This window comes from Serinus canaria, chromosome 9 (genome assembly GCF_022539315.1).
Source record: "Serinus canaria isolate serCan28SL12 chromosome 9, serCan2020, whole genome shotgun sequence".
Taxonomy (NCBI): domain Eukaryota; kingdom Metazoa; phylum Chordata; class Aves; order Passeriformes; family Fringillidae; genus Serinus; species Serinus canaria.
This window is the reverse complement of record NC_066323.1, coordinates 7794835-7822466: the sequence shown is the minus strand read 5'-3', so window position 1 is coordinate 7822466 and position 27632 is coordinate 7794835. Positions and strand designations below refer to the sequence as shown.

Here is a 27632-nt window from a genome sequence, read left to right as displayed (position 1 = left end):
GCTCTCACACCAGGGACAGTGAGTGGTGCAGGCTTTTAGAGACAGAATAATGGCTGTGACATAATTTTTATGGCACAACCATGGAATAAACTACAAAAAAGTACCAGCAGTTCGGTAAGTGGAAGAGTGAGAAGTGAACATGTGACATTTATTTTACAGACTGATTCTCAAAGAGGCTAATGTCTGATAGCTAACTCTTTCTGGTTTATGTCTTTTGAAAAGGTTGGCCCAGCAGACAAATGCCTTCTCTAGACACATTTGAAGATTTTGAAGCCATCCCTTCCAGCATGGATGAACTCTCTAACTCTTCTGATTTGGAGGAAGAGACCAACCCTAACAATGTAATTGCTTTTTAAAATTACACTGCCCTTTCCCAGCATAACTTCCTCCTCTCTAAGGATTACAGTGTAACCTGCAAAGTTTGGGTTTATACCAGCCTTAAATCCATGGATGTGTGGTAATACAGAAGATGGAAATTTGATCTGGGGTTTTGGAAGATTATTATAAGATTTTGTTGATCAGGATGAAGATCATAAAAAGTCACCCATTCTTGTAAGCTGTCACTTTGCCTGCTACAAAAGTGAGGGAAAACTCTGAGTCTTTAAAAAGTAATTTCAGACTTTCCCAGATAACTTCACCTGGTGTCACAAACCAAATTTTTATATCAGAATAACGGCTGGTGGGTTAAGCCTAAAGTCTAAATAACAGGTCTAACAGGTCTATCCAAATTTTGAGTAGTATTTAACGTGGACATGATAAAACACAATTGCCTACAGAAGAAATATATGCCAGCTTGAAATGCCTAACTCAGTATTTAACTAAAACCTCTTGCACAGTGTTCTTTTATATGTAGTGATTGTTATTCTGGTGCCTTGTTTCATTCATTTTAGGGCAGCAATCTCTTCCGGGTTGAAGGCAGTTTTGACAGCTGTTTCCCAGATTCTCTTTCTCTCGAGGATGGAGATTTAGTGCAGTTTGTGCAGGAAGGAGAGAATGGTCAATGGTGAGTATGGCAGCGAGACAGAACTGGACAGCTTGAACAGCCAGAACATCCTGGAAAAGATGGAAATATAGGTTGGATATTAGGGAACAGTTTTTTATGGAAAGAGTGGTAAAGTTCTGGAAAGGTCTGCCCAGGGAGGTGGTGGACTGACCATCCCTGGACGTATTTTAAAAAACACTGGATGTGACACTCAGTGCATGGTTTAGTTGAGGTGTTGGGGTTGGGTTGGACTTGATGATCTTGAAAGTCTCTTCCAACCTGGTCCTTCTGTGATTCTGTATGGATATATCTGTAGGACTGCCCTGGGTCCTCTGCCTTCTTCCTTAGTTCAGGAAATGATAGCCCAACAAGCACCTCTAAGAAACACAACCCAGGGAAGGGCAATGTAGGAAAATTCACTGACTGTTCTCTGAGTTTCAGGTTAGTGAAGAAACTGGTCTCTGAGAAAAGTGACTGGGTTCCCTCCAGCATATTGCAGCCAGCAGAGGGGGACAGTAACAACATAATTAAGAGCAGCAATGCAGGTAATAGAGAAAATGTGTTACTGGTTTGTTTGTTTTCTTCTCCATACTGAAAAAGAGTGTGATAGCAAAAAGCATGTGATAAAAAGTGCACTTCTGTATTGAAGAACTCACCTGAATGCATGTCTGTGCTGCAGTCTCTGGTGACATGGCTGAGCTAACCTGAAATTTGGTGCTGGCCTGGCTTAATTATTTTCCCCTTTCTGAGCAGAACTTGAATCTCCCATCCAACTTCTATGGCTACCAGTACTCAGGCTGGCTGCTTTACAGTGAGCCCAAGTGTCTCATACACAGGGTGTGCCTGCAGGACAGCTTTGATCCTGGCATGGATAGACTTTGGATGGAGACCAGCATCAGGGCTGTGCTTCTGGCCTAGGTTTGAAAACATTGAAATTTCATGAACCATTACTGCCTTCATCATATTTCACAGCTGGCTCCAAAAGCTGCAGGAAGGGCTGCTCTGGCAAGATTTCAGCCAAATCAGCACTAAAAGTCATCCAGTCACAGCTTTGGTTCTGACCTAACACCCAAACAGGTTGCACTGGAAAAACTGAATCTGAGCAACTCTGCAGATCAAAGGTTTACAATTCAGACTAATATTTGTCCATCCTTAAATATAATTTACCAAATGTGTCCTGCTTTTCTTCTGGTAGCAGAAGAAAGCAAAATCTGGCACAGCCATTCCCTGGGGATCTGCGATGGAGAGCTATCAGCATTTTATTCTGAGTTACTGATCTCTTTTAATTTTTTTGGTCAGTTTGTTTGAGTGGAGGAAATCCTTTTTCAACCTCAGGATTCTTTGCTGTGGTGTAAAGGGAGTTTGGTAATTGCTGCTCCTTCACCTCCACAGCAGGTCAGTCCTTTCCTCACCTGCCCAACTATGGCTCTCATTTCACTGGCTCGTCCCAGTGCTTCAAAAGAAAAAGCCAGGCACACATAACAGTTACACACCAGAAGAGCCTCCCTTGCTTTTTGTGAAGGAATTAGAAAAGCAGTAGAATTGTGATTTTATGTTTTTTTTTATTCCAGGCTTTTAAGAAAGAACTTCAAGATTGTAGATGAAAAATCCCGTAGACATATTGTAGTGACAATGCCTGTGTCCTCCTTTTCAGACACGTACAACGATTCCTGCAGCACAGCCTCAGTAGAGTCAGACACAAAGGAAACTGAGGTGGCCAAAAGCTTCCCAGCAGAACAGAGGGCTGGCAGCTGAACAGCAGGACCAGCCTTCCTCAGGACCCCGTCCACCTGCCTTTATCTTGGGTGGACACTGGATCAAAGTTGCCTTTCTCACAAGCTCTGAGGTTCATAAGTCACTAAAATTTTATCAACATGAACAGATGAGAACTGTGCTGTCCACCTGGCAAGCTGGGAAAAACAAACTTGAAAGGAGCATTAAACATCCGGAAAACATCAAGCCTACCTTCAGTATTAGAGAAGAAAAATGCTTCTCGCATTGATTATCAAACTGTTTCAGAAGATGTGGCCTAAATTAGGTCGACAGCAGAGCTGAAGAGTCTCTATGCACGCACCTTTTGGCAACTTTGCTTGAGCACCACATCACTGCAGAGGGGCACGTGGTGGTTATGAGTCCTTGCTCCACCCTGGGGTCACCTGGAGGTTTTTCCATTTGCTTGCCTCTGGCTGTGCCTTCCCTGTCCTCCTTAATTCCAGCTGATACATCATCACAAATGTGCCCTTTTTGCTATCAGTCAACACCAAAAACACCCTGCTTGAGGGTGGCTGTGGAAAGGAGACTTCTGGCTGGGACCATCAGAGAGGCTCCGTGCAGCAGTGACGTGTGGCCCAGGAGGGCCCTGCTGCACACAGCATTCCACACCTGGCATGGTGCAGGTGGCAGCTCCTGCCTGGGAGGTGCAGGGCTAAGCAGGGAAGTAAAGACATGTAACAGCTACTGTGACAAAGAACACTCTGAACTCTTTTTACAGTCTAAGTCACTCCTCTGCCCTCTGTACAATCTCTGGTTGCTGGATCACAACCCTTTGCATTTGGTGCCGAGAATTCAGTTAAATGCCATTTACTGTCACATGTTTTAGTAGACTGCATGCTTTTCTTGTGTGCTGGGCTATGAGTAGATACATTTCACCCCCCATTTGGAATATACTTAAGCATTGCAAATAGGCAGTGAGCATTAGATGCTCCAATGAGTGGATAAAGTGTTGTTGTTAAATACTTCTTTGCAGGACGTTTGATGAAAGGACTGTACCAAATCTCTGCCACATAAGGATGTAATGTATAATATAAAGTGACTACAGATGTTATCATTCCATACAAGCCATTAGCTCATTTAGAGCAGCTGTTAAGGCAAGAAGGCATTTTGATGGTAATTGGGTCTTAGGTCCCACAAAAGCTGCTAGTACTGATAAATACTGCTAGTAAAGATAAATAGCTAAACTAGATATTCAAACTAGCTGCTAGTAAAAATAAATATCGACTAAGAGTTGCGAACAGGCAAAGACCAGTCTGAAGAAGCTCAAGAGTGAGTGGCTTTCACTCTTAGGGATGTTTTGTTTAACCCTCAGACTAGTGGTGCTTTATATAAATAACAAAGAGCACTAAAAGCACTAGAAATGGAGATGAAGCAAACCAAAACCCACTCTTTACTAACTGAGCCTCTGAGTAAAGCAGTAGGTGTGTGTATCATTTCTGCTCTCACCTTTGCAGGGACTCGAATGTTTTCTTTTGTGTCTCAGTGGAGGCTGGAGTTGCGAGTACCTTAGTGTGGGAGTCAGGATGCCTGTGGAGCAGGCAGATAGTCCTGTTTGAGAAAAAGCCTTGGAACAGGTAAAGGCTTAGTGAGATTTTTTTTTGCCTGTGAAGACTTATTGCTTGATTTTAAGTTGCACTGTGGTGATTGAATCCCATGGCTCTTCTAACCTTCCATATCTAAACTCTGTGACTTTTGACATTTTCTGTTCAGGACTAAAGGACCTCTCCGGAAGCTATTTTTGTTCTGCTGAGGTAGAAGCCTGTTTGTGCTGGTCATTTACCTCAAAATTGACATGTAGGCTCTCAGGAACACAAATCCTCTTGCTCTACTGTGGTTATCAGCATCTTGCAGGAAGAACTGATTCCTTTCAGTCCCCTAAGGAAATATGCAGTGACATTTTGTTATAGTGCAATTACTTTATCCTCTTTCTAAAATGAGTTCATTTTGGTTTCTCTATTACTTTCAGTAATTTTTGCACAGGAACAGTGCTGCTGTCTACCCCTGCCCTAAGCATAGGAGAGGGAAGGGCTAGGGAGCTTTGATTGCACATGAGTATAGTAAGCTTTTGTGTGTGGGGAAGGGTTACCCTGAGTGTATGAAACTGCCAAACTGAAGATTTGTGACATTGCCCATGCATGGAAAGACAAAGGAGCAGCCTTCTGGCTTTGCTGATGAGACAAAATGGGGTTTGATGACTTTTTGAGTTTTTAAAATAGTATGCGGGACAGTCTTTTAATTAGTGTATTTCTGTCAAGCAAAGTGATAATTAAGGGAATGGGTCTCCATGTACAGTCTAGAAGATGATTTGGTAAAGTCCAGCAAGACCCATGTGTGTGAGGGTATGCTTATTCTGTCTGTAGGTCTTTGACACCATCCTATTCAGGTAGATGGACCTAAAAATCATAGTTTTCAAATGAGGATTTCATTTCAGTGCTGTTTGGAGATGCTATAGTGACCATTTAGAAGTCATTTAAAAGTAATGGTTGCGACTAAGATTTGGCTGTAGAAGACACCAGATCCCAGGTAAATCTGTGCTGCAGCAGCCCTTGCTGCTGTCCCTGTGCCTGTCTCTGCTCCTGGGCCTGGGCTGGCCACACCTGCTCTCCAGGCTGAGGGTTTGCCTGGGCTCTCTTCTCTTTGATCTGCTGCTCTCCCGTGAAACTTCAGAAACTTCACAGCCTCAGAACTGCCTTTAAAAGCGCCCATTCAGGTGTGGGTGGGCTGCTGAGTCCTTCCCTGGCACCAGTGGGGAACAGAGACGGGCAGTTGCACGACACACAAGTCTTGCTTTTAGTAAACCAGACTAGAATAGAATCAGGCCTGATCCTCTCCTCTCACCTGGAACCCCACCAGGTGGAGAACCAGACCAGTGCTCGTTGTCTTGAACACAAACAGCTGCAGCCAAACCACATCTGAGCTCTGGCTTTTCTTGCCAGTGACAGCAAAGCTCTGTGTGTGTCCTGTTCTGGCCGCGTGTGTGATGAGAAGCCATTTTATTATCTATGATTTTCTTAGAGTCTTGATATTTCAAACAGGATTGGGTATGAGAAAGGCCATGTGCTTCCTTTCCAAAAATACTCAAAGACTTCAAATATATATATATATATGTGATTAGAAAGATATAAGAATAATAAGAAAAAAGATTCAAAATGTGTATTTCTTCTTGCAGCTGGACTGAAATAGCTGCTAAGATTTCCTCTCCCCAGCTGAGAATTGGTACAGTTTGTTTTTCTTACATGATTTCCATGGTGTTGATAATGATGTATTTGTATATTGTGACTGATGAGAGATAATCAGACAGGAAAAGAGCACAGAATTACCTGTCCTTTTTTCCAGACAATACAGAATGTATGAGTTTATTACAAGAAAAAAAAGTGTGCAGATGAACTTCCTGTAATTAGGCCATTCTGACCTGTGTAGAACCACACTTTGTTTGAAATTTATAAAAATTATAACTAGTACAAAACCGTGTGGTTGATTGATGTCTCTATATGAAGCAACAAGTAAAATGAGGGTTTTCTTCTATTTGAAATACATGAATTATCAGTAAAGACACATTATCAGAGCTGAAAAAAATCGACACATTTGTCCAATAAAAGTTTAATTTGTCCAACACATGTGTCAAGAGGCAGAGTAGGGATTTTTTTCCATTACCCATCCCCCTTAGTCATGTTCTGAATCGCCAGGACTCTAAGGAGAGTGCAGAGGCTCACACAGACAGAGAAAGTTGTAGATGACTTTGTAATAGTCATAGTTACTCCTGAGATATCTGCATGCCTTTGCCTGCCAGTGTTCATTAGAAAGTGCTAATTGATGCAAATGCAAGCTGTGGATCATGTAGAAAGGCAAGCAGGTGAAAATGAGAATGTAGAAACACAGTACAAATAGACCAAGATAAACTGGACCTGATTTCATGCGGTATCCAGATTTCTGGGGGCAAATTTCACCTCACCTGACTCTTCAAGTCTTTGGTGTCACCATGTTCCTGCAGCTGATATTGGTATGAGGAAAAGAAGAATTAGGAACAGCCAGAGGCCAGTGTGGGGGCTGCTTTGTTCCCTGCCCAAGCAGGCCCCTGGCAGATGCCCAGGGCAGGGGATGCCCAGGGCAGGAGTCAGTGATGCTCTCCTGCTGCACATCCCAGCCCTGCAGCCAGCACTGCCTGCACGGTTCCCGCCCCGGCCTGGGGAGCTGTGCAGGAGCCCTCTGTGTGACAGAGCTCTTTGTGTGACAGAGGAGGAGTGTGACAGGAGTGTTTGGATGCAGCACTAACAGCGAGCCCCTGCCAATGCACCTTGGCTGGAGCAGGCCTGGGAGCAGCATGGGGCCGAGCAGCAAAGGATGGCCCCCATGGGACAAGAGCCCGTCTGGGGCTCTGCTCAGCCCTGTCTTACTTTCAGCAGGTGCTCTGTGGAGATGGTCTCACCTCTCCCTTCTGTCCCTTAACATAAAAGGTGGAATTTGCCCTTAAATAAAGTATTTTCTAAAGAACACAGGGGAGGCACTGATTTACTGGCTGTAACCCTCTGCTGGGGCACTGTGCGCCGGGGAGGGAGATGCACGAAGCTTTCCCTGGCCTCGCAGAGCCCCAAGTCTCCTCCCAGCCAGCCCACCAGTCATTTCTCTTTTCACTTTCTTTCCTGACCATCATTTATTTCCTTCTGCGCGAGTTTACAGGCGAGAGGCATCGGTCTCCCCCTCTCTCTCCACCCCCTTCCCAGCCATGTGACTGAGCACTCCCTGCACCAAGTGAAACTTTTCAGTCCGCAGGAAAGCTCGGTTTGCTCTGCACCGGGGCCCGGGGAGAAGCAGCGCCTCTCACAGCTGCAGCCGGGCTGGCCATGGGGAGGAGCGCACGGCAGCTCATCTCGCTGACCCTCGCCTGTGGTGAGTAATAGCATCATTTCCACCTGAAAAACGGGTCATTCTGTCAGTCTGGTTTCCTTGCAAGTCAGGACAGCACCCAAAACTTTGGACAGTTTTGTTGCTAACACTAAGAGTGCTCTCAGTAAAGTCCCACTGCTGAAAAATAACCACACCTGCTGTTCATTGCAGCTGGTATAGCATCAGTTTGACACACTTAGTGTATCAAACTGTGTAGTGGTATACACTTAGTTTTTGACGTTTCCCTCTGTATTTTCCCTTGAACTCTTGGTGGTGGCATGAACTCTGTGCAGTTCAAAGCCTTGTTAGAAGCAGACTTTTTTGGCTTTGCTTTTCATAATTAAAACTATTTCCAGACTTGCAGATCTAACTGAAAATCCTGAGTGAAACAAGCAGGAAAGAAAAAACTAAGGAAGCATTGCTCGAGTCATTAATTAATCTGCATTGCAAGATGCAGAGCAGGATTAGGAAAGCAAGAGTGAGGCAGGGGCTTGGAGAAGACAGGCTGGGGCTTCTCTCAATGACAAACCCCATCAGAGTCATCATCTGATCCTTAATGCTGCTCTGTGAAAATCTGGGGAGCCGTACACATGAAGGACATCTCCCAGTCACTGCTCAACACCTGCAGGAGCACCAAATTTGTCTGGCGAAGAGGACAAAATGTGATTTAATCTGTGGAATGGCCAAGGGTTTGAGTTTGCTGTTGGGCGGGTTTTGCCATCAACACATGGGGATCGCACAAAGAACAGCCCTGTCCCGCTCGCAGTCCATGAGCAGGGAAAGTGCCCAGGGACTCGACCACAAGCAGTTCCTGCTGTATCTCTCTGCTTTCCCATGCCTGCTTCATAGCCAGTCTGCTGAAATAGCCCCAAAACATACAGATGAAAGGGAGAGCAAGATCAGACTGAGGAGCAACACTAATAATTCAGTGGCCAGCAATCACTTTTGACCGGAAAGAACTTGTTTCCTCTGTTCTTTACCCAATTTTGAGCTTTCCTTTAATAATTTGTTGTGATGTTTTATTAATGTCACAAAGTCAAGTCCTTTTATGCAGATAGGGAATGAAACATAATTAGTTCAGAACAACACTGCTGGGCAGCTGAACAGATGAGTGTGGTTAGATGAAAAGGGGATGAGTTTCTAGAAAACACCCCAGCACAGGCTGAGAAATGGCACAGCCAGGCCATGGCACTGAGCACTCAGCTTCCCACCATAACACCTGGGAGCAGAGCAGTGATGTTCCTTTAGTGACCAAAACCAGTCACCAAAGCATGAAAAGGGGGAACTCCAGGCTCAGAGGGGAAAAGAGTGAATTTCTAAGAACTGTGCTGGTCTGTTTCTGGGAGTTTTGTTCTGGAGCATTGCAAGAAGGCTGTCAGGGCTCTCCCACAGCCCTCAGCATCTGTTACACACAATTTTGGTGCTGAAGTGAGACAAGGGAACTGCAGCTGCTTGCTCCAGGAAGATGCACCCCAGGGCACTTGCATCCCTCAAGCAAAATGTTGCTTGTATGAAGTTTTGAGTTGGCTTTATAGGAGAAAAAAAAAAAAAAAAGAAAAAAAGGAAGCTACTGGGGGCTGCAGAGCTGCCACTCCTCGTGTTTCTTGGCCTGTTCTGTTCTGCTGGCAGAGCCACAAAAGGCTGTGCTGGGGGAGTCATGATCTCAGCTGCTTTCTGAGCAGTGCCAGGCTTCCAGAGAGGGATGTGGCCATGCTAAGGAGCCACGGAAGCCTCCCCAGCCTCAGCTGGAGGGTAAGCCAGGGACCAGTGGGCCCATCTGCCCCTTCACACAGCAGGGCCACCAAACCACCTCCAGCAGCCACCCAAACACAGCCAATGCCAATGGGTGCAGATGGAGAGTGATCCCTGCCCGTCCTTGGGGGCTGATGTGGCCAAATGCCTTTTGGGGTGACAGACCAAGCCAATGGATTTAGCAGTGTGGCCATCACACACTGGCAGAAGCCCCAAAATGCTTGGAGGAGCAGTTTGGTAGTCACCCAGTGAGCAAGAGCCATGGGCCATTCCAAAGACATTTCTGGCTTTACCCGTCAGGCCACCCTGTCTGGCTGAATAATGAAAAGTAATTGGGTTGAAATGACATTTAGAGGAGTTTTATTTAAAAGCTACGGGTGGCATTCTAATGTCACTTTAATATTTCTACATCTGTGTAACCTGGTCAGCAGTCAAAACCAATCTGTGAACTGAAAATTAAGACCTACAGACAATTTAGGACTCGTGTAAATTTAAATATGGATTGTTTCACAGTCTTACAGGGGAAGAAAGAGTGAAAATTGCAACTTCTTCTTTCTTGTTTTTATCATGCTTGTACACTTGGATGCAGCTACCCATAACTGGGGCATGGCAACTGCTCTGGCTTCCCCCTGGCCCCACAGAAAGAGATCGGTCATCTGATTAACAGTTCTGCATCAGCTGTGGCAAAGCATAGGGGAAAGAGAAAATGAACTAAAGTATCATATGAATTATGCATTTTTAGATTCATTTTGAAAAAAATCACAATATTTTTGAGGTTTTTCAACTGTCTCAAGTTGCATTTTGATGTTAACACCTAAAGTGGTAGTCAGGTGTGCTCTGTACAGCTCAGAGTGAAACCCAGGCAATTTTAGGAATATGGAGTATTTACATCTGCATTTCTGCTCTTCTCCAGCATAGCCAAGGGAAAATTGTGGTAAAGGTTAAGATCTGTGCCTCTGCTCTTGTTTCTTTGATTTTTATCTTGAATTTGATTCAAAACCCAGTAAGATTTATTATTCTTACTTTATATGTATCTGAAAATGGTTAGATTTTGTGAATTCAGCTATTATTGAAGATCTATGTTCATGATGAGTGACAACAAATAAATGAATAAATGGATGACCTTGGGAGATTTCAGCCATTTTCACTCTAAATGTGCCTCTGGCTTTAATCTATCCTAATATTCTAATCTCAGCAGCCTGCCTGCCATCAACTTTGACACCGTTTCATGAGAAATTTCTTTGAAAGAACCAGTGTACAGTGAACTCAGACATGTTGAGGCATTCTCTGTGGAGCTGTACTGCTGGGAATATGAGCTATCTTGGACTTTTGGGTCCCTTCTGTCTCCAAACTGGAGAATTTATCTCTGCCCTCCCACTAATTTAGGCAGTAAAGCATTTAACTACCTGTACCTTCATGTACATCAAAGAATTCACATACATCAGTGATTTATTTCTTTAACTTGACCTTGTCTTTCCCGAGTCTTGTTGCACACTCACAAAGACTCAAGCAGAAGAGTTGTGACATTCAGATATTCTACAATGTACTTTCCCACTTTTTGTTCACTTCTCTATTTACATTTAGGAGCCAGATTTTTTTTTTTTTCACTTCTGCAAGGGACGCATTTCTGTAAATGTTATTAGGTGGAAGCATAATTTTGGTGCTGTAACTATTTCTTGATGTGGTCCAAAATGCTCCTGGATTTTTTTTTTTTTTTTTTATCCTGATTTTTTTGTCATTTCTGAAAGCCCATCACTTAGAGGGATGGTCTTTCTTTGGGTTCTTCCAGGAGGAGGAACTCCAGGGTTCAAGCTGACATTGCTACAACAAAATACCTGGAATTTCCCTGTCCCCAGACTGGTTTCCCAGACTTGTGAATCACTGTAAGACCATGGCACTGTCTCAGTTTCTGCACACACACACAGACACATCCCTATTCCCTGCACTTTGTTGGTAAGAAACCAACAACCCCTTTGGCTGCTATACCCACTTCATCTTCCTTAGACCTCAACAATTTGCTTCCAGCAAATCCTGCTGAACTACCTCTGCAGGGAATTCTTGTGCTGCCTGGGGATTGTGCAAGTCTGTTTCCTCAGTGTGTGGAGAGCTGGGAGCCAGTGTGCTCCCTGGAATGGGAATACTCAGAGGTGTGAAGCTCGGGGGAGTGGTGCCTAGCTGTGGACAGTCCTGCAGGGTGTCTCCCTTCACTCTCTTATCATGACTGGAGCCAAATGAAGAGTGAAATTGATAATAAAACCAGTGCAGATATGTTGTGGTTTACAACATAAAAGTGAAACATAAAGGTTTCTAGACTACTGACTTTAGTTTCTTTGCAGCATTTTCCTCCTGCTTTGCTGAAATGGCCTTGGGGGTCAAACTGTCTCCGGAAACCACATCCTTCCACCAAATGGCTACTTCTGCTCAGCCACTTTCCCTTTATCATTCTTCACCCCATCAAAGCACCACCGTTCATTTTACCAGCACAGGCCCTCTTCAAACAACACCCATGAGCCACAGAACAACCAAGCAGACAACGGAGCAGCTCCAGGCAGCATCAGCTGCAGGCCAGCACACGGCAGCTCAGGCAGGAGCAGGCACCACGTCCACAGCCCCTGCAGACAGCCCCAGCACGGCCGGCCAGGCCACCACGCCAGCGATGCCCTCGCTTCCAGCTGCAGTCAGGAACACAACCACTCCTCCTGTGTCCTCCACCAGGCATGGCAGGGGAGCACGTGTGACCACAGCAACTGCAGCAGTGGCCACCAACACCTCCCTGAAGCACCAGACAGCGAGTACCCAGGGGGCAGCTGCCACCAGCGCCTCTGCAGCCACCAGCACGCAGTCAAAGGGACAAACAACAGCCACTGGGGGTCCAACAGCCACGGCCATGACCAACACAACAGGCACCCATGCAGGGACACAAACAGCCCCCACATCCCCTGCCAGCACAGTGAGACCCTCTCCCACCCCACAGCCCTCTGCCATCCCCACAGGCACCTACACCGTTTCCGATGGCAACGGGACCTGCGTCAAAGCCGTCATGGGTCTGCAGCTGATGGCCCGAAATACACAACAGGTGAGGTGGAAGGTGAGCTTTGTAGTGACTTCATTCATTAGCTAGAGTTTATTCTTCCTCTTTCCAAGCCATTTTCAGAATTAGCTTCTATGATCAAAATAAGTGGTTTGCTGCCAGTCTAAGGCCCCTCGTGCCACAGCATCCCCGCTGCTGTACTTTGGCCTGTGTGGTGATGATGCCAAGGGCACTAAAGGTGCTTTCTTACTTCAGTGATATTTGTGTGGGAGCAATGCTGGATGAGCCTGCAGGGTTATTTGTGCTTCCCAGAATGGGAGTTAATTAAAATCTGAACTGATTTCGGGTCAGAGCTTGACATTGTGAGTTGCAATGAAAGCAAGAAATTGCCAGTTCACAGACTTGCATTTAGAGGTGGGCTGTCCTGATGCTGATCTGTGGACATTTTAGGATCATGGGAACTGCCAGGTCCTGAAGAGCTGCTCCTCTCTCCTAGAAGTGATCCACTGAGAATGATTCAGCAAAAGATGCCATACAACCTGAAATAGCAATTGTGGTGACCCTCAGGCATGAGGTTTTGTTGCCTCCATTAATACACCATATAGAGCTACATCCTCAGGCTCTGGAGTTCCTATGCCATCCCTGTTACAAATACAAATACTCATGTTTGATATCTGAATACTTCTAACATAGGAAGAGTGACTAATCTTGGTAAAGGTAATTTTCATCCCTTGTCCTGGCAGAAGCCAGGAAGGGAGCAGGATTTCCAACCTCACCAGACCATAGTGAGATGCTGATAATAATGATATAAGGTACTCCCTCTTAGTAAATTACTACTTGTACTCACCTGACTCCACCTGAATCATCAGTTCACTGAATGAACAGAAACCAAATATTTTCTGCCAGTATAATGCAGTGGAACAGCTCGGTGATGTGTCAGACAACTACCAGTGCTGGTTTATAAGTGGGGAACAACCCTGGCAGGCAGCAGTTTGGCTGCCACCATCACTAGCATGTTCATTCAGCCACACAGAGCCTGTCTGGGGGCATAAATGGGCAAATCTCTGCGTGTTTTAAAGTGATTAAATTTCTGCATGTTTGCTTTCATTCATCAGCAGCCCTGCAATGTCTCTTTTCTCTACAGGAGCAGATGGAATATGTGACTGTCAACCCCAACGCGACAAAGATATCTGGAAGCTGTGGGATGATGCAGTCTGAGCTGAACTTAACTTTTAGTGGAGGATTTGTAAACGTCACCTTTGTAAAGGTAATTGTTGCATTTAGAGGGAAGGAGTGTTTAGGACTGGAAAGCAAGAACAAAGCAAAGCTGCCTTTGATCCAGCTTGAGCTGTGTAAAAAGGCATTTTATCTATCTCTGTGCTTGTTTTCCATCTGCATATAAGGCATGGTTACTCCTGCTCTTCCCAGAGGGCTAGAACCATAGAACCATGCTTGAATTATTTCACATTGGAAAATACCTATGGAGGATGCCTGGTGCAATGCTGTGCTCGCAGTACAACTGACTTCAGTGTTAAATCAGGTCTGTTTGAACTTTCCATTTGGAAGGGAAGGGTAAGCACAGTACTCTGCTATCCTCTGACAGAAAGAGCCAGAGAGCAGTGTTAAAGCTGCCCATCAAGCAACACAAAGTCTAGGAATAGCCAAGCAAAATCTGAGACTCTTTTTTACATAGGTAAAAGTCTCATGCTAGAGGAGGTCAGATCTGCAGTTTGCATTGGAGTGGTGCAGAGGGAATGGGTTTGGGACCAGAGTCCCTGTGCAGGAACAAGGTGTGCTGGGAGCTCTGACTCTCACTGTCAAGTTACTCTCAGCCATTTGCATCCCCTAAAAGCCAGCTGGGGTTGTCAAATTCAAAGGACAGCCTGTGCAGTTTTAAGTGCCCAGGAGCAATGACACCCACAGCTGAAGGAGTCTAATTTCATCTGAGTGGAGAATTCCAAACAAGTGAACTGAAAAAACAAAGTTGTAGAAAAGTGGCCTTAAAATGCACCACACCAGGTACACCTATAAACACACAGAGAAACTTGGGCAAGATGAGAGATCCTGCTTACACAGTGGGAAACTGAGCTTTGTTTTTGACATTATATCTATTAATTTCACGTTTCTCCTTGAGGACACATCACATGTAGGTGTGGCTTTAACACAAGTTACCAAGAGTGCTGCAGCTTTTACAAGCACTGGAGAAAATCCCTGAGAACAGCCATCCTCTTACTAAATCAGGCATTTGCACATTTTGGGAGGCAGCACTATTTACCTCAAAGCTGTAAGGTCTGGGTGATGATGCCAGCAGAGTAAAACAGAACTAACACTGTGTATAAAGTCATTAAAGGGCAGGGAGGAATGGCCAGGAACATGCTTGGATCCCTTCAAACTCTGGCAGGTGTAATGAACATCAAGGCCATGTGCTGGAGCTCCACAGCAGCTGAGAGCTGCATTGGGCCATCACTGTTGATCTGTGTCTTTCAATTAATCAAGTTAATGTCAGTCTTGCAGCCTGGTTCCAAGCTCAAATTAGAGACAATTGAGAAAAGTACAAATGGTTAATCAGTCATTTTCAAGGGAACAGCAACTTACACCCCACATGTTTCATTAATTCTTGAACAGAGAAAACATTTTGATCAGTAGTCATCCTTATTTTAGCTTATGGCAAAGAGTTTTCTAAGAGCTACAGCGGAAAAGTAAGGTAAAAAATGAAGGAGCTCTTTCAAAACAAAGGATCAGTTCAGACTCTGAGTGTTTGCTTTAAATGTGTGCTTCCTGCAATAAGAGGAGCATTTTTGGTGTTACAAGAATCCTTAGGGAAAGACTGGGGATTCAAGTACCCACCCATGAAAGCCAGGTTGCAGCAGTGCTAAGAAGAGTGATGTGGACCTTTAGGAGTGCTTGACCTGCCTTGCCCTGAAAAAGGTGTTTTTTGGCACAGCATTAGACAATGCACCCTCCACTTAAAGATAAGCCTCAAGAGCATAGCAGGGCTCAGATTGGACTGCTTTGAAATTCAAGTTAGTAAGAAAACAGTTTGCTGCTGGCTTTTTGTGTTTGGTCCTCACAGCCTCTCTCAGTGCTTTGAAGCAGCAGTGCTCCAGCAGTGGCACTTGTGGCTGTCCCTGTGGGAGAGGAGCTGGCTCAGGCCCCGGGGAGAAGAGAGGGGCTGGTTCAGTGCTCACCACTCCAGCAGCCTCTGTGAAGGGCTTGAAAAAAGGAACTTGTGTAACCAACCCACAAGATGTGAAGTAGGAGTAGGTGTTTTCCCCAAGCCAAGTTTTTAACCGTGGCCAAATAGAACAAAGCACTGCCACCCAAAAATGATCATATTTATGTCCTTTGGAATGATGCTGAGAACCTCTTCTCTGGTGCATTTCTTTCTTCAATTTTCTCACTCCATCCTACAGGTGCACAGGAGACATTAATGCCATTTATCCACCAGCTCCACTCATCAGTCCCTGTGTGCTCACAGCAGGAATTAAACTGGGTAGCAGGGCTCCTGCATGAGGCATACCATTTTACTCCAACACTGCTACCAGGGAGAAGCTCCCAGGGCTGGCTCTTGCCCTGTGGTACTCCATGGGAGAGCAGTGTCCAGGCTGCACCAGGGTTTCAGGGCACATGCGGGCAGGACACTTGGCTAGAAATTTTTGTTCTGTGCTGTTGTGCCAGGGGCTTTCCATGCCAGCAATCTTACTACTCTTGGTTATCACAAGTATCTGAGGAGTGCCCAGCTTGAGCAGTTTGTGTAAAATGACACCTGCATGGCCCCGTTTCATTAAACTGAACAGAACTGGTGATGCAGCTGAGATTCGGAAAAGAAAAATACATCCAAGAGAGTTGGTTCTTGGGTCTCAGAGGTGATGCTTTACAAAATGTTCCTTTGAGATATTCTTTATGACCATTTTGCTAAGGTAAGCTGTGTTTCTTTCCCCTGCAAATATGAGCATGTATTACATTGTATAAAGATACATCTTCTTTTGCAGCAAGCTCCAAGTTACTCTGTCACTAAAATTGAGAGCAGAATACAGTTATCTTCTGAAGGTCAGTGATTTTAACCTGTCTTAATTTCATATCAAACTGTTCTGGATGTGGGATAAGCTTTCAGATCTTTAAAACACTGGATTTTGCTAATATGTGTTTTATCAAGCTTTCAATGAGTCATTCACCTAAATCTCATGGTATAAAAATGGAAGAGAAGGGGCCTGGCTGCAGGTACATCACTATTATTACATTTTCTTTTTGATCTCAAAAGGTTTCCCAGTCCCACTCTTTCAGAATAGAGATTACTTCAAACCTTGCCTGCTCCTGTGAGAATTCTAACCTCCTCCTGCAGACTCAATTTGTTAAAATGTGATTTGAAGAAGCATCTGAAATTTTAGCCACTTTTTCAGACCTAAGCTCAGCTGAGTTGTCCGTTGATAGTCAAAGCATTCATTTAAACGCGTAAGAAGAATAAGTGATAGTTTATGGAGAAAATGTCCATGCTCTAGTCACCTCTGGGGCCATTTTACTTCAGGAAGATATTGGTTCCAGTGGAGTCAGTGTGGATTCTCATCTGTCTCTCTCTGGCCTCCAGGTATGCTTTACTATGCAGCCTTAAATGAGAAGCTGTTCACAACAAAGCTGGGGAATTCCTTTAAGTGTGCCAGCAGGCAAACCTTCTCCTTGGAGAAGAACTTCCAGATCCTTTTTGTTCATATGCAGCTGCAGGCGTTTGACATTGTGGGTAACCAGTTTGGAAAAGGTGAGTAGAAGGATACTTTTCCACCCTTCCCAGATCTAGAGCACTCTAGTGGCCTAATGGATGCAATCTGCTAAATTATACCCATGCACATCCCACTGCTGTTTTCTTAACCCTTCCTGAGTCATTTCCAACACAGTGCTAATACCTATGGAGGATGGAAAAATATCTTTCCTCCCTGCATTTAGTACCTTCTGTTTCGTGTTCTCATTAAAATGTTCAGCTCTACAGCCACAATTTTCTTCTTCATCCATTTTCTCCTGGAACAAGCAGGGGTGTGTTCACCACCAGTGCACTGCCCAAACCCCAATGTGCAAAGTTCATTTCCAGGTTACTGTTCTCAATATAGCCAGATTTTAGCTATTCTAAAAGGCTCCTGATACTCCCATTGTCCTACAGCTGCAGCAGCAAAACTGCCAGCTAATAAGGGATATTTGTGAATGCAGGATGATATTTTCAGAGGAGCTGTGTCTAGACATGATGAAATGTGCTCCTGAGGAGGAGCACAACTGGCCCACTCCCAGCTTCAGAATGAAACATGACTCTTATCTCTTCAGTTTGTCTTTTCTTGGAGAAGTGCCCCAAAGAGGCAATCAGGTATCTCAGTAAAAGACAAAGACCAGAGAGGGGGACTCAGTGGGACCTTGTGATCTTTTTCAAGTTGTCAATTTTCTCATTTCTGTAGCTTCCTCTCAGGGCGTTTCCATACAAGAACTCAGGTGCACAGAGGGGCTGACCATCTCTCCAGCCCTTCAGATGCAGCAATAAGACATTTTCTCTTCTGCCACTTGTCTTTCTGTGTGCTTACAAAATATTGCCCTGTATTCTTTTTACTTTAGATCTGTCTTTTGACTCAGTTTGGCTCTGTTTGACCAATTCTTCTTCTGTTAGGTCACCATTTTGGTTACCTTTTCCATTCTAAAAGGGATATAATGGGAAACAACATTTGGGGCTTTTTAAAGACATGGTCCTTCTCCACACTGAGAATCCCATCTTTGTTTTCATTCTGTAGAGATTTTTTTCATGGAATAACAATGAGCTGGAAGAACTCATGGGATCCCATCTGGTCCCTGCATTCCCATTCAATTGTGTACAATGAATGATATTACTTATGGGATTAGGTATGGTCTCACCTCTAGGAGGGACTCAGTTGAGAAAGAGGCTCTCTGTTTCTCCCTCTCTCTCTCTCCAAGTCAGACTAATCTCTGCTAGTCAATACCATGTACAAATTTAAATTAGTTTTGCTTTTAATCAGAGAGCTGAGAAAGCAGCTCCCATCTCTGAAATAATTCCCCTGTGGCTATAAAACAGTCATGAAACTGTGGTGTATTGGCTGCATGTGCAGATTCTGAAAAAGAAAATCCCCAGTGAAGGAATGACTAAACCATCAGCCTCCTCCCTCCGGGTGTCTCAAGACTGATAGTTTCACTTCTGTTGCTACTGATTTGCTTATCTTTAAATGGGAAAGAAAAAGAAAACATTAATGGTCACTGGTTTCAAGTTCATTACAATTTTGTACAGATTACAGCATTAATAGCTTAATCTGTTTGAGTCTAGAAATTTGTAAAAGAGCCTTCTGTACTTCATTGTATCAGAAACAATTTCTAGAGTTCATAGAGTTCATTCCTTCATTCCCAATGTTTCATCAGAGCAAAATGGCCAAACATCTCTGGTTTTTACAACACTTAGAAGCAAATACTTTTCAGCTCATTTAACAGCAGGTTACATTAACCAGACAGAGCTTTTAAAAGGCAACCTCTAGTGGAATGCTCATGCCTCTGGTTTTGTGGCATTGCATCACCATCTGGATTAGAGAAGAAGAGGATCAGACTTTGGGAAGAGTCATGTGGAGGCTCTGGAGCTGGAATATGATGTCATGGACTCCACATGTTCTGTGGGCTCATTGCCCACTGACAGTATTAAATTCCCATGGGGGAAAAGCCCAAGCCAAGCTACAGCCTGTGCCAGCACAGTCATGGAATAAGAGTCAAGGTTTTTATCTCTGAGCGCTGTTGAATCCTGTCTCAGAACAGTCCCAGGGAGTGAGGGGTCACAGGGTGTTGGATTTCCCTCATATCCTGGCTATAAACTGGATTTGCTGCTGAGCTGGGATATATTATAGGGTTTAGCTGACCATACTGCCCTGCTTAGAGAACAGTTTGCTCAGCAGTTGCCACTCTCACCAGCATGACAGAGGTCTGTCTTTCCCTGGAGCCCAAAGAAGATCATTCCTGTAGATCTGATGGAAAATATAGGTCTGATCCAATTCTGGGTAGCACATTAGTGGTCATTCCCAGACATTGCCTTCACTCCCAGGACTACACTAGTATTTTGAATTTGAGGCTGATCCTCCCATTGTTAGTGGGTAAATTTTCTGTTTCTGTCAGTGGCCCACATGGTACAATCCCTTCACAGGAAAGCTGCCAATTTCCTTCAGTCTAGAAGTTCGCTTTAAAGCAATAAATTTCTGTTTAATCAGAGGATGATTTGAATATTCATTTGGGTAGGAACTGGCTGAGGAAGCCAGAATTTGCCCTCTCTGTAGCTAAGAGGTATGTTTGGAGTGATATCTTTGGATGCTCCCTCAAAGATATGATTTGTGTCTGATATCATTCTGTGTATACAACAAAATTGCAAAGGTACTGCTAAAGCAACTCCCTGGACTATGCCCAAGGCTTCTCTCTTCCTAATCTCTGAATGTTCTGAGTTAGCCACCATTATCCACAAATACTCTGAATTAAACAGAGAGAAAATCAGAAATTGATTTTTCATAGAAAACACTGGCATAACAAGGATCCCTACTGCACTAATGATGTGCTGGACTATGGGCTTCTGTCTCTGGCCTGATCCTCTTCACTGGGAAGAAGCAATCAGATGTCACACAGAAGCAGTTTTTGGCCATGCAGGATGTCTTGCTCTTTATTTTCAGGCTGTCACTTTGTATTTGTATTATGATGCTCCCATCTGCTTTTGGGAAGAAAGCCCTTGCTGTGTGTGTGCTGAGTGGTGAAACAATTCCTGCAGATGTGAGGGAGAAGAGCCACTATCTAGGGAAGCACAGAGTTACTGCAGAAGGGGCAAGATAAGGCCCCTTCTTGAGATAAGGCTCACCACAGATAAAAAGTGTCGTGAGTATAGCTCAGGAAAAAAAAAAAAAAAAAAAAGAAAAAGAAAAAGAAAGCAAGGTTTTGAGAACTTCTGGCTTGTATTTGCCAACTTTACTGGAATACAGATGTACAGTTCAGGAGTATGGTGTTCTGGTGTAACATTCTCTGATCTTCTTTTCCTTTCAGAAGAAGAATGTTTTCTTGATAGAAACGGCAAAGTAGCTCCCATTGCAGTGTGCCTGAGTATCCTGGGATTGTTTGTCATTGTGTTTGCCACCTTCCTGATCTCCAGGAGGAAGCCACAGAGAGGATATGAACGCATCTGAGGTGCCCTTGTGCTTCCAAGTGTGTGCAGCAAGGAGAGAAGTCACAGGAGTTTTTGCTTCTGCCTGGAAATCTCCCTGCCCTAAAGCCACATTTTTAAGTGAGATGATACCATGTGTTTACAGCTAATGAATGTTTCTGAAAGGAGTTCTTGTAAGGTGGGAAGGAGAGAACTCACACCTTCTGCTTTAGGCTATTCTTAGCATCTAATTTAGATGTAGTCCAAAATGAGGAGCCTAAATTCTCTCTGTTGGCTACAAAGGAGGTCACTCAGAACAGCTAGGCTGATTCCTAAGAATAGCTTAAAGCAAGCAGTATCACTACCCCCAAGAAAATCCATCAGGTTTGTTAATGATGGTGTTTAGATTTATCAAAAGATGTAAGTCTGACCTTCAGGTGAATAAACCAGAGGCCCACAGCTACAGACAGCTCTGCTAAGTGAGTTCACTGAAAGCTTTTTTCAGAACATGGTGTGTGCCAAAATCTCAGGGGAATTGTCAGCGTGACTCCATTCACAAGCAAGTTCTCACCAGTCTTACACACAGTTACACTTCCTAAGCTCCTGGGATTCTCCCACTAAGCCCTTTGCAAAGACAGAGTGGTAATTGTGACTCTTACCCTGGAGCTGAATATGTTCCTGGTCTTTTGAGAGCTCAGGAATCCCCTACGTGCTGTTCAGACATGGACCTGTCACAGTGACACACTGAGCCCAGAAAATGTCCTCTGCTGGGGCAACGGAGAGGTCTCTTAATCCAGGCAGATGCCACACTCACTGGAAATGCCTGGGATTAAGTGACCACCACTGGGGCACCTGCATGAGGTCCATGAGAAATGGAAATCCACTGATGCTGTACGGTCAAGGTTTCAGTGGGAAATAAAAGCTTGCACAGACCTTGGACAAACTCTGCCCAAAAGTGAGTGTGCTCACAGCTGAGCAGCTGGATTTTCATATGGAAATAATCTGGAGTTGCTTTAAAGCAACTGATACACTCTGTAGTCTATTTCCTGTTGAACCAATGATGAAGGCATGAGAATAGTAATTGCTTTTGAGATTTAAGTCCAGCTCATGTTCTTTGTTGTAAGAAGGAAAAGTTCCTTGTCACAAAAGATTTACTTGTGTAGAAATGTGCACATACACACACATACATATGTGCACATGCCACACAATCTGCTCACTGAAGCAAATGACATCAAGATGATAAGAAATTATGTACAAAAGCATTTGCAAAAGAGAAAATAATATTCAATATGAGCACGCTTCCTCCAAGGAGTTAGGCTAATGGCTCAAATTTTACTAATAAAAGTTTGGCCTGGAAAATGACTGTGGAATGGCACTCATTAAACAAAAGAAAGATGAACTCAGGCAAAAATGCCTTGACAGTTTAATCTGTATCTAAACAAAAAGGAAATGCTGGGAGTTAATTTAATTTCTATGGATAATGGCCCAAATCCTGGGCAGTTATTAATAGTGATGAAACCTCATTGGATTTTCACTGGATAAAATTGATGGTTATGTCATATCAGATATTCCCTTAAGTATTTTAAAAATAGTTTTGGTATTTTACTAGTATTTTACCATTGCAAGTTTACTTATTTAAATGAAGGAAGAAAATAAATTCTTCCATTCTATGAATTAATTAGAGATGTTGGTCTGTGTGAAGCAGGAAACATGGCCATACTGCTCTATAATCAGTATAATATGTTGCTGTGGAAGTAATTACCGTTCTTTAGAAATATTCCCTTTGAATCTGAATGAACCGATAAATAAGAAAGATAAAGACAATTTTGAAGCACTTTTACACTTGGAGAAACATCAGAACCAGCTGTGAGCACAGGAACACCTGAATAAAACAGCACAAGAAATAGGACACCAAACTTTGAAGCCTTGAATGCAGACACCATGATTTACACTGCATTCAGTTGAATACTTAAATTAAAATGTAAGTATTTAAATTACTCTTTCACAAAAGGGCTCCAGCACTGTTCATAATGCTTAGTGAGCTTTACTGAGCTCATTTTCCCTTCCTCTTTCCCCCCTTAGCAGACAAGCAACCACTGGACTCAGACCTTGGGCCTAATAAGATCCCTCTAATTCTCAGGGTTACTTGATACTATGAATCTGTTGCTTAGAAAGCAGATTTTTATACTCAATTAAAGCATTCAACTTTTTTTTTTTTTTTAATTACATGTCTGGAAGGAAAGGTAAATGGATAAAGAGCTTCCATTTGAAAATGAGCCTGCAGTGGGGATGTCACTGTCCCAGTCTGCTACATGTGGCCATTTTAACAAAAGCTGCCTAAAGAGCCCAGCACATGGTCTGGCCCTAAGCTGTTCTGCCCAGGTATCAGACATCTTTCCCTTGTCAAAGCTCAGTCCCATTTCACATGCTCTTTGGATATTGCTGGACTGTGTGATCTGTGTTACTTCTACTGAGATGGATATAGCATTTGCTTCTTCTGATCTGAAAATTTGCTTTATTTTAATAGTCAGCCTTTTAAAAAAGTCTGATACGAGCATGAGGACAGAAAAGAGTTATTAGTGACTACTAATTCTGTGGTTAATATTGTGACACCTGGCATTTTTACTAGTGATGCATGAATAATGTTCTCTCCCACAGGTTTTTTTTTTCTTTCTACAGTGAATCAACATGTTGATATTGAACAATGTTTGGATTCAGATTTATCTTATTTTTTCTTATGCTTTTTCTTGCTATTTTTTGTTTGCTATTTTTATGAAGCTGCATTCTGCCATTTGTACATGAATGATACTCTGGCTTTGCTCTAACTGGCACTGGTGAAGTGCACATGGTGCAAACCAATGAAATGATTGGATGCCCCTAGGAAATGCTGCCAATATGCAGCAAAATTGATCCAATGGAGTTAGTGCTTTACAGCAGTAGAGTATCCATTGGAGAAATCCTTACTGCATCAGGAGATCCCAGCCTTGAAGTGCAACCTTTCTCCCAGCTGTGGCCCAGCGCATCCCATCACCTCCATCCCTGATCCCAAAACCCACACAGCCTGCTGCAGGGATGTGTCAGCATAGCAGGGAGTTGCTTCTCCAGACTTAATGCTGAATTAGAATCAGACAGCCCAGCTGCTCCCTGAGCTTCCATGTGCAGCTCTAAAAGCTGATGCCCATGTTCATTTTCTGCCAGAATACAGGAATATATTTAGCTGGCAGTTTTTTATCTAGTGGAGTGGCTTTGAGGTCTCCCTCCTACTGGGAAGACTCTATAGGAGTAATTCCTTTTGGTGTTGTCAGATTTGTCTTTTCATTATCTTGTCTGAGGAAGTATCTTGAGCAAAAAGTCCCTAAAAAAACACCATACAAAAGGAGGATAATTGGTAAACTGCTTGCACACTAGCTGGGCCATAATGGCCATACTGTGGGGCAGCAGGGCAGTTTTGTCTGCTGTGGGAGGAGACAAGGCTGCAGCTGGGTCCCAGAGTGACTCAGCAGCCCCAGCCCACTTCTTCCCCCAGCTGCAGGTTCAGACCAACCCAGCCCTGAACCAGAAGGTGCTGATCAGAGTGATGTGGTGCATTGATGACGTGATGCATCCACCAGGGAAGCAAAGCTTAACTTCTGTGCAAGTGTATGCTGCTCAGGAGGCCATGGGGCCATCACAGGGACTAGGAGGTGAGCACATCCCCACATCCTGATGGCTCCCTGGTGCCCTGATGCAGCTCCCATGCCAAACCATCCCCTGTGGTCTCTGCACACCCAAGACAAAATGAGGTCTTGAGTGTGCAGAGACCCATGAGGGTATCCCAGAAACACAATGATGTCACACTAAGACAAGTCACTGAGGAGTTTAAAAAGTAGGGTTTAATTTCTTTCAGTCCTTTCTGTTTTCTGATGGACAAGCACAAATTAAGAAACAGCTGTTAATTCAGTTGAAACAGGAAGGGAGATTAGATTGGCATCTTGAGTCTGAACATGGCTTGGCTGACCACTTCTAGCTTGCTATAATGTATGGCTGCTAAAAATAACTCGCTATGAGAAGTAAGATATGCTCTTTATTTTTCTATTATTGGTGTTTCCGTAATAAAGGCTGTATTTAATCATTAGAGTGTGCAATGACTTTATCTCTGAAATGGCTGAGTCTGACATGTGCTCTTCATGAAGCAAAGGTTGTTAGATGGACTGCAGGAAAGCAGAAGATGTGGTAAAGAAAGATGGGGGAGAAAAAACAATCTCTCTGCTGCCAGCAGCTGATTGAGGAACTTTGCTGTTGGAGAAGTGACAGTGAGGGCAGCAGTGAGGCTGTAACTTCCCTCCGGGATAAAACACCAGAATTATGCTTCACTTCATTTCTGGTGATAGTGCAAATCCCTACATGATGGATAAATTAATGTCACAAGGTGAAAACTTTGCAAGCCCCTTGATTTGTCTTTCAGAAGAAAAGCAGGGCTGCCTGGAGAGCAGGGTCTGTTTGCTTTGCCCTTTGGCACTTGCTTGGTCTGGTACAGTGTTAAATTTGGTGCCAGGCTTGCACCTATTTAGTAGCAAGATTCCTTACTTGTTCATGTTTTAGAAGCTGGGCTGGTAAATACACACTTGTGTGTGTGAAGTAGACCCTCAAAGGCTGCTGGTGTTTCAAAATTCTTTCTTGACAAGGTTTAGTGGCAGATGGAGGAAAAGTCAACTATTTTACTTAAAGGCAAAAAGTCCCCATCTATGAGTCACACCCTGGACTGTCCCAGAGGCACAAAGGTTTGGAATTCATTGAAGAAACCTTTGCATCAGAATATTTAGAAGAAAAAAGGAGGCGTATTTTTTAAGCATCAATTTCAGCAAAATAACAAGCGTGAGAAGAGAAATATTTCTGTGGAGTTAACCCTTTGTGACTAAGGTGACAAGACTTGGACACTACACTTTTTTCCTCACGTCCAGGGCTGTGACCATTGCATGCCAACAAGGGGAACGTGGGTCTGAATTTTATCTGCCACAGCAACAGAAAACTGCTGGGCATCTGGGCTTCCCCAGCTAGCCACAAAATGTCACAAAACATACGTTTCTCTTTTTTTGAGCCTTATTGCCTATGGAAATGGTAGATCCCAAGTACTTTATGAAATTATAAACTAATTGACTCAGATTCTTACTTAGCTCTTTGTTCACAATTTTAGATAGGAGCAGGTTGCCTTTCCAACATGCAGAAACAAAATAAATGGCTGTTGGGAAAAAGGAAGGTGTTCAAGCTGAGTCAGGATATCTGTGTTTATTAGAGACACTGATCTTAGTTTAGAACCTCAGTTTTACTGAAGCTTTCCTATATCACAAAAATGTTTGAAGATTATGAATCATGAGTCCAGCCAATGTTTAACCTCATTTTACAAATGTTTTACCTCATTTTTGTCATCAAGTCGAGGAAAATGAATTCATATTTCACATTACATTTTTCACAACCTGCTCATGGGAAAAATTGTTACGATAAAATGACTCAAATAATTAATCAAAGCACCTTTTAAAATATGCCCAGCTTCCACAATAAAATTTTTTAAAAAATGTTGCCAACCCCACCTATCCACTTCATTGGTAGGTTCACCTAAGTGCTTCTGACTATGGATGTGCACATCAAACATATTACTGGTGTCACTGAGGAAATTATTATTTCTGCATTTAAGCTTTATTACACTGTACTTTCAAACATCTGTGTGATATGGTGCCGTCTGGTGATCCCTCTTGACTTTGCAAGCCCTAAAGGCCCTGCTGGCAGGATGCCTCCACCAAGAGCAGATTTGCAATGTAAATGAGTTTGCCACTTCCATTAGTTCTATGGCTAAAAGCCTCCTCTGCTACCTCTGACTTATGTGCTGTAAAATATCTGTAGCTCTCCCCAATATCCAACAGTTAAACTACATAAAATGCTGCCATCTTGTGTTTAGAGACAAATTAAACATGACCTTTTAAAAATCAAAAGGCAAAAGTAGGATCTACACTGTCAGTATCTTATGTTGAAGAAGATTGGAGTGAATGGATTATGGAAAAGCGGAAGCTTCACTTAATAATTTCGTTTTTAAAATCTCATCCTTAGAACAAGTGCTGTTCCCTCTTGCGGTCAGAGCCAAGGGATGATTTCCCCAAGCTGTTTTAGCATCTGTTTAACCTACTTGAACCTTCTGGTCACTGGTGTGAGGGGTCACCATGGCAAAATAAAAATAGCAAGACTGAAGCAAGCAGAGGTTGCCTGCATACTGAAGATGCTCTTCATGTAAGAAAATGGTTCAGAGTATGGAGAACACTCAAGACATTAAACACTGCCGCTATTGCAATTGATAGCTTGTGTATTCCCGTTGTGAAAAAGCATGGCTACTTTGCTATTTGCAAACAACAACTGGAAATACTTATTTTGACCGTGCTGGGGCTGGACAGGTTTAGAAAGGCCCTGCACTGGGGTGGGCTGGGCCTTAAAGTGATAGATATTTGGAAGAAATCCTTCCCTGTGAGGGTGCTGAGGCTCTGGCACAGGCTGCCCAGAGCGGCTGTGGGTGTGCCATCCCTGGAAGTATCCAAGGCCAGGTTAGCTGGGGTTGGGAGCAACTTGGGCTGCTGGAAGGTGTCCCTGCTCAAGGGAGGGTAATGAAATGTGATGAGCTTTAAGCTCCCTTCCAACCCAAATCTTCTGTAGCTCTGTCACTTGCAAAGCTCCAAAGACTGAGGGAGGGGAATGGATCCTGACGGCTTTCTGATGCGGCCGCTCTGTGACCCCCTCTGCTGCTCGAGGCGCTTTTGATGGCGGATCTGGGGATGCTGAGCTACCCGAGGATGCCCACGCCCTTCCCAAGCACCCTCACCGTTGCGTGTCGCTGTCCCATTACAACCCCAGCTATCATTCCTGAAGGAGCACGCTCAGCTGAGTCCGTGCATCCATAGGGCCAACAACCGTTCAGCGACACGCATCTTTTCACATTTAAATGAAATTTATTCCCCCTATCCTCAGCGCCGTTCCTCGGTGCCGCCCAACCCCGCCCCCCGACAGCCATTTCCGCGGCTCTCCCCGAGCGGGCCCTGGCCGTGCCCAGC

General features: G+C 43.9%; 2 protein-coding genes across 3 annotated transcripts in view; both read left to right on the top strand.

Annotated features, from left to right (window-relative positions):
• The window catches only part of MCF2L2 (MCF.2 cell line derived transforming sequence-like 2), a 114903-nt gene extending 108093 nt beyond the window's left edge, over positions 1-6810 (top strand). Inside the window, exons 29-32 of the mRNA XM_050977881.1 lie at positions 223-341; positions 891-1003; positions 1424-1527; positions 2637-6810. Of these exons, the coding sequence (XP_050833838.1) occupies positions 223-341; positions 891-1003; positions 1424-1527; positions 2637-2737 (437 nt within the window). The 3' untranslated portion in view covers positions 2738-6810. The remainder of the gene's footprint in view (positions 1-222; positions 342-890; positions 1004-1423; positions 1528-2636) is intronic.
• A 356-nt stretch (positions 6811-7166) lies between these two features.
• LAMP3 (lysosomal associated membrane protein 3) lies at positions 7167-24676 on the top strand. Of its 2 annotated transcripts, none has more exons than XM_030227194.2 (6): positions 7167-7642; positions 11728-12479; positions 13567-13689; positions 16415-16472; positions 17008-17175; positions 20466-24676. In XM_030227194.2, the coding sequence occupies exons 1-6, from the start codon at positions 7597-7599 to the stop codon at positions 20603-20605; spliced, it is 1287 nt and encodes a 428-aa protein (XP_030083054.2). In that variant the 5' UTR covers positions 7167-7596; the 3' UTR covers positions 20606-24676. The 2 variants fall into 2 exon arrangements, with proteins under 2 accessions (XP_030083054.2, XP_009087667.3); XM_009089419.4 differs by having other exon boundaries at positions 7181-7642; positions 11728-12467.
• The last annotated feature ends 2956 nt before the right edge of the window (positions 24677-27632 follow it).